This window comes from Dama dama, chromosome 9 (genome assembly GCF_033118175.1).
Source record: "Dama dama isolate Ldn47 chromosome 9, ASM3311817v1, whole genome shotgun sequence".
NCBI classification, from domain to species: Eukaryota; Metazoa; Chordata; class Mammalia; order Artiodactyla; family Cervidae; genus Dama; species Dama dama.
This window is the reverse complement of record NC_083689.1, coordinates 34,526,141-34,539,510: the sequence shown is the minus strand read 5'-3', so window position 1 is coordinate 34,539,510 and position 13,370 is coordinate 34,526,141. Positions and strand designations below refer to the sequence as shown.

Sequence of the window (13,370 nt, the reverse complement as noted above, 5' to 3'; positions counted from 1 at the left end):
CTAGCTGTCTCTGCCAGACTCTGGGAGGGATATTACCTCATCAATTGTAAGCCTGAGTGTATCAGCTCTTTTTTGAAAGCAAGATTTCATTAGTAAGAAGACTAGAGTGTATATAAGGGTACTGAGCAGGGGAGGCTACTGAATGGGGTCGATGGAGGACATTGAAGACAAACTTTCTCTATTTTATAATTTTTCTCAGAGGCAGCATAAAACCCAAGTCTACCTTTCTTATTTATTCATTTTTATTCATTTGTCCGTTTAAGGGGTTTGGATGCTATACTAGCGGAGAAGGGGTCATGTATCACACATTTGTTTTGTTTCAAAGAACTAAATTATTTTTTAGAAGAACAAGTAGAACACTTCTACTTGTGTTCTTTCCCCTCTCTTTTAGAGAAATGCCCCCTAATGCTAAGATAGCTTTTAGATTTTCATGGTTATTATATTCATCCTCGTGAGTATGTCTCTCCCTTCCCATGAAGTCCAAAGGGCATGGAAAAAATGGCATCATATTGATAAAACATGATGCCTTCCAAGACATTCTTTAAATGGCCTATGTGCAAATATGGTCAAAATGAATAATTCAGGCCAATTGGAGTGAACATTTCTCCATGGATGCTTGGGGTGAAATTGGCTGGCTTTGCAAAGTGGTTCTCTTTATAAACTAGCAACATTGCTTTACAACGTGTCTGGGTGACAGGCCAAATTCTTAAGTGATTTAAGTATATGTAGTTAGTATTTTCTAGCACTTTCACTTTTGGAACTTATAGGATAGAGCAAATGACCATGACCTTGTTGCATTGCCTTAGCAGAATCGTTGGCAGAAATATCATAAATTTTTCTAGTAAACACCTCAGTCTCCCCAAATTTCACTTGGTCCTAGCTACCTCATTTTCCATACACTGATACCTTTAATCACAATAAGACAATTTTCAGAAGGGCGTTGAAGGAGGAGTGAGGATGATTAAAAAAGAAAAGATAGATTCAATGGGCATTATGATTCTTTGTCATTTTTTGCTGCAGAGAAAATGCATGAATGCCTGCATGCATAAAGATCCATCCCTAATCAAAGTAAGGACAGGGCTGCAGACTGAATGCCAATCTGGCGCCTTTGGGCAGCCTTCACTTTCACTCTGCACCCATTATTGCACCCCTAATCTCCTCACTCACCATCTGTGGCTAGTAGTACAGATTTTTCTTAAGGATACTGGTGAGATCAGGAAAGGATATGTTTTGCACATCATACAGAGAATAACTTCATCTAGAAAACCATTCACAGCAAAATAAAATGATCCCTGTTGCTTTAAGGAGAAACACTGTCTTCAGTAACCCTGATTTCTCACCTGCTTTTTCCATCTCAAAGATTTCTCTTCTTCTGTGCCCTATTCCCCTCCTCCCTCTCACCCCTTCCTTCTTCTAAAAGGGAGCATAAAAGCGGGTGAGAGCTTAGTTACCTTCATAAACCCATGGGGCATATGAATTGTACATTAAAATAGGGATAAAAACTTAAGAAGCTCTGTCAGTGGAATTTTAGGCAGAATGAATAATGGAAAGAGTCGAGGACTGGAGCCAAAGAGAGCTGGAATTGATTCCCAGTTCTGTCATTTAGAAACTGACTGTCTTGGGCAAGTTACTTGTCTTTTCTGAGTCATAGTTTATTCATTTGTAAAAATTAAAATAATAATACCTGTCTGATAATCATCTGAGAATTAACTAAAATTATGTATGTAAAAATTAGTACAATGTCTGATGAATAGTTAGCATTCAATAAATATTAGTTATCTTTAACATAAAAGAGATGGATGAATTATTGGAGCAAGTCATGGGGCTTTCTCAGAATTCTCATCTGTGGGAAGCAGCATGGTGAAGAGGGAAGATTGTAAGCAAGTTTAGGGAGGTTTCACAAGTTTAGTTTATTTGATTGCAGTGATTTTTCCTACTTAAATACTTTTGCTATCTGCAACTTCTTGGTATCAGGGAAAATGGGAAACTAAAACAGGAAATCCTTGGTTAATAAATCAGAACCAACAAAGCAGAGTGGTTGGGGGGATTATTTTACCCATGTGCTGTTTAAAATCTAATGAAATAATTTTACTGGATTCTTTGTGTTCTCTAGAGCCACTTTCTCTTTTGGATGGTGATGATCAAGTGATAAATTTTGCTTCTTCAAGCTTTATTTTCTGTGTTGGTCATTCTGTTTGGGGCCAGCACATTCTTTTGTCACATGTGTTAATATCACTGTCTTATTCTGTCAAAATGACAAATATCTTCCGTTTCTATGCCAGACCTGATTTGATAGCCTTAATTGCGAAGATTCACACTTTCCTTGGCACCAAAATGCAGGAACTGAGTGCAGATCTCACAGCTTTTTGTCCCTTATCAACCACAATGCCTGAACAGAGTTCTGATATAACCGGCACAGCTGTCCTTGGAGTGCCTGAACTCAAGAGTCTGCCGAGGACTGTAGGGTTTAGCCTCAGATCAGGTGCTGCTCCCTCTGTGAATGGGAGCCAATGCTAAAGAACCCCTAATCCAGACTGAGGCCATCCTTCAGGAAATGAAGAAGGTCCTAAGACTTTTGAAGATAATCTTTCTTGAGCTAGGTTGTAGACTGGGATAAAACTGACTCATGCCTTTCCCCAAGGTAAAAACTCCTTTGGCTTCTGACTGTAATGAGATCTTATCAGCCCTTTCCTCTAGTTTAGGAAGATTGTTGGCCATGTTTTTATTTAAAAAAAGATAGTTTGACAGATGGGTAGATGGATGTCTATAAGAAGATATATCTGTGTAAAACAAGAACATGAACACAACAGCTGTCAAAGGAATATCAGCTGAAGTCTGAGCATCTTCATCCCAGGGAAGGTGTACAGATGGACCACCAGGAAGAATAGAGCCCAAGGTTGCATTCTTGTCTTGACAATTACAGCCATAATTTATTAATACTCCAGTCCCATAATAAAGAAGAGTGGATACCTGGTAGGTTAGAAGAAGCTGAACTCATTCTGCAGGCTTCCTGATAATCTTCCTGTTCAAGCTTTAATTACTTCTTCTGCTGGTTCTTAATCTTAGGCTCATGGACACTCAAAAAGTCTGGCCTGTGACTACAGCTCAAGTGAAAGAGAGATCACAACTAAAAATATTTGATAAATTATTTCAATAAAATTAGTTTCACTTGTACTAGTAAGAATTTTATATTTTGCTTTTAAAATTATTATTCTGGGAAGAGGTCCATAGGCTTCAAAGAACTGACAAAGGGATCCATGGCACTAAAAAGAATCCCTAAGGTAATGGAAGGAGGTCTTTTGTACTTGATCCGCAGTTTCATTAATCTAGTTTTCAGAAGCCTCAGTTCTCTCCTGCATGATCTCACCACCATGCCTCTTGGTTCATACCATATGTGTCAAGATGTGCAATAATTGTCCATCTTCCTTTGCAGTATCAAACGAACACTGCTTTTGTTTGATATGGTAACAGTGCAATTCATAACAGAAATGTTTTTCATATTTATTCCAACACTTACTGAACACATCCTATGTGTAGTTATTATGATAGCCAAAGAGGATGCTCAGTCAAAAATAAATGACTGTTCTTTATCAACTTAAAATATGTGTGTGTGCGTGTGTGCACGTGAATGTGTTTGTGTATGAATGTGTGTGTATGCCATAACTCCTTGATTTATATTTCCCCTGCAGATCTTGGAGGCGTCTGAGGTTTCACGGGGACTTTCCAGCATTCCAGACTGCTGCCCTGCAATGAAGCTCTGAGTCACAGTCTTTGGGTCTAAGGTACTGGCTACGATGTGGAACCCCAGGACAGCCAACCTGACTAACCTTCACTCTAAGCAGAAGCCCAAAATGCGTCTGGCCTGAAATCAGAGCAAGCCCTAGAGAAAGCCTTCTTTGTTAATGGAAAGAAAAGAGGAGAAAAGGGTTTCCACATTGCAACAGTCTTTCCACCATTCTAAAGAGCCCACCTTTCTTATAAACCAAGCTGTTCTATTTGGTGAGCCCCATTCTAGCTTCTTGCCAGAAATAGAGCATGACAATCGGGGTGGAAAAATAAAGACGAACCCTCGGAAAAACAGACCTGGAACTGTAATTCTCTCAAAGCAGTCCAGTAGGAGGATTATGTCTGAAAGCCAGCCCAGGCCCCCCGTGATCCCATCCCGCAGGCCCGGGTTCCGGGTGTGCTATATCTGTGGCCGAGAATTTGGGTCCCAATCCCTTGGCATTCACGAACCCCAGTGCCTGGAGAAGTGGCGTGTTGAAAACAGCAAGTTGCCCAAGCACCTGAGGAGGCCAGAACCTTCCAAACCACCGCCTCTCAGTGGAAGTGGGTCCTACAATCTTCAGGCAGCGAATGAGGCAGCCTTCCAGAGTTCCCAGGCTCAGCTGCTGCCCTGTGAGTCCTGCGGCCGCACATTCTTGCCAGACCGGCTTCTTGTTCATCAGAGAAGCTGCAAGCAGAATGTTGAGGGGCCTAGGGCACCAAGCCCGGACAGATCTGATGATCTTGCTGGTCTCAAGAAAGCTTCCAGTGGCATCACAACCCGACCAAGGACTGTCATCTGCTACATCTGTGGGAGGGAATTTGGTACCCTGTCCCTTCCTATCCATGAGCCCCAATGCCTGGAAAAGTGGAAAATAGAAAATGACCGACTCCCCAGGGAGTTCCGCCAGCCACTCCCACAGAAGCCTCAGCCCCTTCCCACTGGACAGCCCAACCACGCAGGGCCACGTCAAAGTCAGCTCGTGTCCTGCCCAAATTGTAGTCGGACCTTTGCCCCCGACCGCCTTCCAGTACACCAGAGAAGTTGTAAAGCTCAACCTAGTGGATCGAAATTTCAGGATTTGACATTAGGGAGTAGAGGTGGCCTGAAAGAGTCCACTAATTCCAAGCCTCAGAGGAATATGGCAGCATGTCCTGTGACTGATAAGGTAATTTGTGCCACATGATGCGCATCGGGTAGGCCTGGGGATACATTCTACCTTCAGGGGAATGAGAGAACAATGCCCCCGGAATCAGCTGCCTCATCCCCTAGGATGGTTTTCCTTCAGTGCCCATTTCTGCCTCAGTGAAACCTAAGTTGACCCCCTGTTGGACACCGGGGCTATATCTCCACTGGCATAGCAGATATAAAAATATCCAGGGCCCGGTGGGTCCCTGGTCCTCTTTCATTCTGCTGCCTAAAAGAGAGATGGACTTCTTTCTTCTCTGAATCCCTCATACCAATAATCCTTGGGAGAGATTGTTATTTGAAAATGAGTCAGTAATGCTGTGTCTACATTACAGAGATATAATTCCCATTCCAACAGCCAATATTTATTACTGGTTTATTTTAGTAATCTACCTTAGGAATTCACTTTTGGCAACACTGGGTTATGCTGAGTTTATCGTACTAAAATAGAATCTGTGTCAAAAACCCCAAATGACTTTAGCAGTAATTAAGCACTGAAGCACTTGTAGAAATAAACATGCTCTAAAGTGCAGCACTGGAAAAGACCCTAATGCTGGGAGGGATTGGGGGCAGGAGGAGAAGGGGACGACAGAGGATGAGGTGGTTGGATGGTATCACCGACTCGATGGACATGGGTTTGAGTAGATTCTGGGAGTTGGTGATGGACAGGGAGGCCTGCCATGCTGCAATTCCTGGGGTCGCAAGGAGTCGGACACGACTGAGCGACTGAACTGAACTGAACTGAAAGTGCAGCATGTTTTCTTTTCATGCTTACACGGCTATAGTATATGTGGAATTAACGCCCACGCAGACCAAGAGTCAACTAGGTGTGTTCATGGATCTGGGAAATGCTCAGTTCCTGCTGCTGCTCTGTACCCTATGTTTGGGTTAGATATCAGGCTGTGACCCCTGATTTGGGCAGTTGTAAATAAGCATGACCCTAGGGGTCCCCAGCCTATATAGTGAAGTGTCACTGGGTCTTGACCTGAAATTTCATCATCAACCAGGATTGGGGAAGGTTGCTTATGAGGGTGGCTACCTGCAAGATAAGGTGTGGCCCATGGGCTTCCTTTTGCCATGAAGCCAGGGAAGTGGTTGTCTAGCCACGTGTCGCACTTTAGAGAACATCAAATCATGAGAAATAGGAGGCGGTCAAGGTCTTCTCTCTATGACTTGCTGCTTGAAACACCCCACCTGGAGGGGTTCTTTAAGTGAACTATTTTCAGGAAACTAGGGTAACCCAAGCTAATGTAAACAGTTAAACCAGACTGATTGGGGGGTGGGAAGGCATCCTTTGTTTTTAGTCCAATTGTTGTTCATTACTTTTTTATTTTTTTATCGCATTACTTGGGCAAATGTCAGGCACGTTTTCCAAACTTCCATGTTTAAAATGAAATGATCTTTCACTTACTGGCTCAGAAGATTCCAAAACAATGATTCTAAAGCCGAAGAGTCAGACTAATGGGCATATTTTCCAATGAACTTGAAGAAAGAACAGCTAGTTTCTTTGCCGAATGAAAACCCAAACTCATAAGTGTGGCATGGGCTTCAGGCTGGTCTCATAAACATGAACTGTTTTTCTCATCTTTTGGTTGTTGCTTTTCTTCCAAAACGTGTGGGGTCTGGATTCAGCGAGCAAAAGAATCCATGTCTTAGAGCCACAAATCAAGAACTCTGGTTAGTGTTCGGACATTCAGCACTGTTTCCTGATTGTATGCATTATCTTTAGATGTTCTCATTACAGAACTTGAGCTAGGGAAGAGTGTGGTCAGAACGCTCATGCTGGTTGTTGTAACACAGACTTTGTGCTCCCAAGAATGGAGCCAGCAGGCTGAGCAGAGCATGTTCTCACTCAGTCACAACTGCTAAAATAGGCTGGCCTGGGCCCCCAGCTTCACAGGAGGATACCTCCTGACTCACTGAGTCATCTGGAGAGGAGACTGTCAGAACGGGAGGCCAGTGATGGCTGTCAGTGACTTTCATGTTTAGATCAGAGGGAGTCCGTCAAAACAAGGGCATCAAGAGGACACGACAGCTATGTCAGAGCATAGCCAACTCTGCTCCTGACCTGAAAAGGCACATGTCAGTGAGAAACTGGCACCCACCACCGTCAGATGTGCGTTGGCCTGTTTGGGGACCACACAGGCTTTAGTGGAGGGCATAGTAAGGTCATCCAACCTAGGGTCCCTTCAGCTGCCAGATCTGGAGCAAGCTAGGGTTCATTAAAATGGAGAAAACTCCTAGGCTTCCAAGAGGAATAAGACCTCTTGAACCAACGGACTTTATTCCTTCCCTTGAAAAGACATTTGCCACTGCATTGCGCTTTCGGCAGAAAGCCTCTCCCAGGGAACGTAGTTTTCTCTTGTGGTTGCGATTGGACTCTATCTATTGCTGTTTTTCTTTTCTTTGTATTATGTAAGATTTAGATAGTGCAGTGAATCGTTCATTTCCATAAAGAAAACGCCCTGTGCATTATTGGATTTCAGAATTTCATCTGCCTGTGGCGGCCGACTTTTGGCTGACTGTGAGACACACGCGTAGTTTTTTCAGTTCAGACGTTTGCTTCCTTTCTCCTCGGGCCAGTTAGAACAATTTCCCTCTAGAATCCTTGATCTGACTTCATGTTAGAATCAGTGATCTTGTCCCAGTGTTTTCAGGGGGCTCAATATCATAGTGAACTCAGGTGAGAAAAACATTTTCAGAATTATGACCACAGAACTTTGGAAACAGTTCACTGCAGTTGGGCAACAATGACTGTTTCGCTGGCAGCGTGAGTTACCCTCCGCTCAGAGTGTTCCTCCTGCATCGACTGGCTCGGTTCTCTGATGACAAATGCTCCTATTACCCTTCGGTCAAATCTAAACAAACAAACACCGCCAAGATCCCTAAGACAATCCCCCCAACCCGTCATCAATGGGCATTCTGCGCCAGCCCTGCTTTGCCACTCACCACGGGATGGGTTTGAACTTGTCCCGTTGCTTGTCATCCAAAATCGAAGACTGAATTCACTCTCTCTGATTGCAGTGACGTTGTGAAAGACACCAAGCAGTATGAAAGAGGAATGACGTCCACAAAGTGGATTTTTATTTAAAAGGGTTTTCTCTACTATTACGTGATGTCAGAGCAGCATCGCACTCCCCCTTTTCCCTCTAGGAGAAGCAAAGCCTGAGCAAGCAATGTCCTATTTAGCAAGATTTTAAAAGTCATGTTACTTGCAGATGAAATTTGATGCATAATGTGGGAAACTAGAGATTATCAGTTTAAAGTTTAACGTGATCCTTTGATTTCTGTTTTAGCAAGCAGTGCCCTCAGTGATGCTGGAAGTGCAAGAATGAAGGTCACTATCGACCCTTATTTTAAATATGAGTGGACATGTTTTAACATTTGCCTTTAATATTTGGGGAAAAGTTTGCCCTTTTCTATAAGCTGATAGTATTTCAGTCTTTGACTTAAGGCCTTCCTGGCTAACTGCAACACAGATTGACAGTTAATTAAATATTACTACAACCCAGAATGAAGGCTTTGTTTAACTACCTTTTATTAGTTACATAATGCTTGGGGTTATTTTCTTAGTATTTTGATGATAACATGTGAAACACTCTTTCTAAAAATCCAATACTATGTTATAAAATAGGCATTATTTTTCTTCAGGGAAGTCTTTTTCTTTTTTTAAGGAAGATTTGTTTCTCTGGATGCAGTTTTAAGCTACCCTTAGCGTCCTAGAGGTCTGAGCTGCAATCCCGTCAGACACGTCTCCAGCATCTGGTGCTGCCATCTGCTGTTTTCTTTCAGAGTAATACCTTCCACCCTCAAAGATATTATTTATTGCCTTTCTCTCTGTGTTACTTCCAAATATATTTGAGAACATGCCCTTATAATACAAATTCCATTTATTTAGGACTACAGTTATGTATTTGATTTAATATCATCAGTGCTGTTCCATCGCTAAGTATCTCATTCTCCAAAGGCAAACCTCTTAGTTAGAAAGTCACAATCAGAGACTCGGAAAGACTCAGAGGGGCAGAGTGGATGGGCTCGTGTCGTGCAACACTGTTAAGGTGTGTGTGTGTGTGTGTGTGTGTGTGTGTGTGAGGTAAAAAGTGCTTGTGCTGTGTGCTTAGTCGCTCAGTAGTGTCCGACTCTTTGCAACCCCATGGACTGTAGCCCACCAGGTTCCTCTGTCCATGGAATTTTCCAGGCAAGAGTACTGGAGTGGGTGCCAACTTCCCAACCCAGGTAAAAAGTATTTGGAGCTTATTAGGAGGCATGCAATAAAGGGAGATAACTTGTACTGAATGCATTTATGGTCGGTACTTTATATTGATATTCTCATTTTAATCTTCATAATGTTACTATAAGACAGCTATTATCTCCCTACTTGAGGTTTAGCACCTAACCTAGAGTCACACATTGGGTTCAGTCGTGGGTGTCAGAGCCAGATGTGTCTAACTCCAAAGACCCACACCTTTTTATGTCACCAAAGAGAGAAGCTTACGTGTCATACGAAAAGGGTAGGGCTATGCTGCCAGGCTTATGAGTGTTAGTTAAGCAGGGTTAAGAGGACAAAAGTTTGTTCATTCAACAGATCATTCTTGTTAGGCTTTCTTGAGCTTCCATGGTGGCTCAGATGGTAAAGCATCTGCCTGCAATGTGGGAGACCTGGGTTCGATCCCTGGGTCAGGAAGATCCCCTGGAGAAGGAAATGGCAACCCACTCCAGTACTCTTGCCTGGACGGAGGAGCCTGGTAGGCTATAGTCCATGGAGTCGCAAAGAACTGGACACGACTGAGCGACTTCACTTACTTACTTTGGACTAAGTACTAAATGTAGAATCATTAAAAAGACACAGTTCTTGATCTCATGGAATTTTTAGCCTTATGGAAGAGATGATATGAAATAAATAAAAATAAATATAAAATTTCAAGTTCTAATGTGACAGTCTAATGGTGGGAGGTAGACATTCAGGTTCTTGGTTGGAGAAAACCTCTGGGAGGAAGTGACATTTCAGCTGAGACATGGAAGGTGTGAAAACATTCGCCAAGAGGATGTCGGGGGAAGGGAAAGGCAGGAGGAGGAGACGTTCTGGCCAGGAGACATTCTGTGTGAAGGCCTTGAGGTAAGAAAGATCTTAAAATGGGACTAAAAAGTCCACAAGTAGTTAGAGTCAAATTAAGGGAGGGGCAGGCACACACCATAAAGCTGTGGAAACAGCAGAGGTGCCCAGTGGACACAAGGATGCCCGTTATTCAGCTGCTGCAGGAATCCAGGTGAAAGTGGATGAAAGCCTAGCCTAGGGTGTTGGTATCAGAGATAGAAATAAGGGATAGTGGGCAGAACCTGACAATAGTTGGGATGTGGAGGAGTAAGGGAGAGGGTTGAGGATGACTCCCAGATTTCTAAATTGAGCAACTGTACCAGTTGTATCACTTTCTAAGATGGGAAAAACTTGAGAAACAGATAGGCTGTTGTGGATGAAGACCAGTTGTTCCATTCTGGACGTAACTGAATTCACAACACTTGTGAGACATTTTAAATAGATCTGAAAGAATGGTGAAAGTTCTACAGTGGGTGGAATTGGGTAAGCACAGAACGTATGTGTAACCAGTGAGGGGTAGAAGGACAGTTTTATTTGTGCTGAATGTATATGTCTTAAGTTATTAAACACAACTAACAGACATTGATAGAGGAATATTTCAGCCAAGATAATATCTTAAGACAGTGCAAGCAGATGGAGATCTATTTATACTATATGTCTATCATTTATTGAAAATCATTTTTTGTTATAGTCATTTGTAACTATAAGACTTTATTTTCTTCCCAAATAGAAACTAAAATTCCTATGAGACTGGCAAAAAAAAAAAAAAAAAAAATGCTTGTGAGACCTCTAACTAGATAAGTCAAGCTGAATATATAAGTTTGAATCTCAAAAGAGGAAGGGGGCTGGGATATACATTTGTGCATTGTTAATATATATTTAAAGTCATCAGAATGAGTGTAGGGCTCAAAAATCAACCCAGGACTGACCCTGAAGCATTACAGTATTTAGGGGTTAGAGGAGAAGGAGCTGGAGAATGACTGACTGGAAATGCTGGATAAATGACTTGAGAGTATGGTGCCCTGAGAACTGTGACAGGAGGAAATGTGGAGAATAAGGGTGTGGGGAACAGTATGCAATGCACATAGGTAGGATGAAGGATGGAGCAAGGTGAATGCCAGAAAATCTATTTGATTTGGCCATGTGGATTTAGTTTGACAAACTTGGAGAGAACACATTCAGAGTCATGATGGGGGCTGCAGAGTGAATGGGGATATTGGATGTGTTATGAGAGAAATTTGGCTTAGAGATCAGGAGAGAAATAATAGGTAGGCTAGAAATAGAGATTTTCAGTTAAGAGAGGCTCCCTTAAAAGATGTGAGCTTGTAGACTATATTTGATTCTTTTGGATTAGGAGCCAGTAAAGAGAGGAAGGTTAAAAAAAAAGCAGGAGAGGGGACAAGAGCAAATGTAAAACCTGAAGGAGAAATGGGAACCAGGGCTGGGGTTCCAACCTGTGAAGTGGAGGGGTTTAGTGCCAGGGGATGTTTCTCTATTTCAGGAGGAGGTTGAAGGCAAGTGAAGGCAAGTTTGTAGGCTGTTGGTGGGAAGATAAAGGAGCTACAGTCGGTTAGCTTGTATTTTCTCAGTGAAATGCCAGGTGGGCTTATCAGGACTATCAGATGAGGAGGAAAGATGTGTAAAGAGAGAGAGAAAAGTAAATCTTAAGGGTCTTCTTAGTCCTTTGTCTGTTCATGCCTTCGGTTAAACTGAGTTTCTGAAATCAAGACTAAGGCTCCTAGAACCATTTGCCTCTGGTTCCTAAACATAAGAATGACTTGGAACTCTTCAGAAGTGGTAGAAAAAAGTTCAGTGTGGTCCTTCTGGTGGTTCCTACTCATATAGTCTTCTTCAGTGGCCCTAGTTCACCTACTCAGACTCAGCAGTGCTGATGTCATGAAAACTAGGCTCGACCTCACAAACCACCCCTTGATGATGCTGCCAGCTGGGCCACTAATAGCTGGCTCCACGTGCCATTTCTTCATCTTTTCTTGGTGCCAACCATGCCTGAATATCAGGGCAGCATTCTAGGATCCCACGGCTCTCAGGTGAACTAAGCGCAACCTTAAGGTAACAAGATCATTCTCTTCTGCACTGATGGCTCTAGAAACCAAATCAAAGGACTCTATGTGTGTATACAGCGTGTGTGAATTGTGTGTTGAGGGTGAGAGTTACACATTTTAGAGCAACAGCATCATCAGTGAAATTGATATATAGCTTCCTAACATAGAAATTACTCACCTATACAAATTCACCGACTCAATGGGCATGAGTTTGAGTAAACTCCGGGAGTTGGTGATGGACAGGGAGGCCTGGTGTGCTGCGATTCACGGGGTCTCAAAGAGTCAGACACGACTGAGCGACTGAACTAAACTGATACAAATTATACTCTAACATATTCATTTTTTAAATTTAATTTAATTTTTATTATATTTATTTATTTTTTAATTGAAGGATAATTGCTTTACAGAATTGTGTTGGTTTCTGTCAAACATATTCATTTCTAAAAGTAAGCCTCAAATTATAATTATATATCACATAGCCATAGAGAGAGAGGCCATAATAGATATAGCTACCTCTCTCAGAGCCCCAAGATGAAAGCAACAGTAGATGGTCATGTATGTAACAATAGGTGCTCCAGTATGTGCCTTTCTGCTTCTCTGAAAAGAAAAATACTGATTGTAACCTCTGTGAAAGGAGAGGATCACATATTACAAATTCAAATATTATTTCAAGCCTAAAATGAACAGAACTACAATATGCTGTACTCTCAAGGAATTTATCTGGTTTAAACGATTTCATGTGTCTTCCTAAGCCTCCTCTCCATGTTACCCTCATCTCCCTTCTCCCAGTCCCAAACACACACACATCCACATATTCCAGTGATAGATGCTTAGGGGAAACCTTTATGTAATGACTGAACGGATATACATAGTTCTTAGAAATCCATATTCCAAGGTCAACAATTAAAATCTCTCCCCAAATTCTTCGCACTCCACCAAAGTCAGTGTGACACAACCTTGTAAAAGTTCCATTGAAATGGAGGTAGTTGTCCTATGAACAGGGTTTCACTGCTAGTGTGAGGACAAGTACAACTTTATGAAGAACAAAATCATTGAGGAAATTTGACATAGGACTAATTCTTTTACTTTCCCTTTATATTATGTAACTCATCTCCTTCTTACATCCATTGTCTCTTTCACATATTTATCTTTCTGAGGCTCTTATAGGCAGAGAAGCTTTATTGTTTGGTCACTAAGTCATGTCCAACTCTTTTGTGACCTCATGGACTGTAGCCCACCACGCTCCCCTGTTCGTGGG

The 13,370-nt window shown here is 42.2% G+C and overlaps 1 protein-coding gene across 1 annotated transcript in view; it reads left to right on the top strand.

Moving 5' to 3' along the window:
• LOC133061320 (zinc finger protein 474) overlaps positions 1–13,370 on the top strand; it is a 73,305-nt gene that overhangs the window by 42,511 nt on the left and 17,424 nt on the right. Inside the window, exon 8 of the mRNA XM_061149331.1 lies at positions 3,690–4,934. Within this exon, the coding sequence (XP_061005314.1) occupies positions 3,903–4,934 (1,032 nt within the window). The 5' untranslated portion in view covers positions 3,690–3,902. The remainder of the gene's footprint in view (positions 1–3,689; positions 4,935–13,370) is intronic.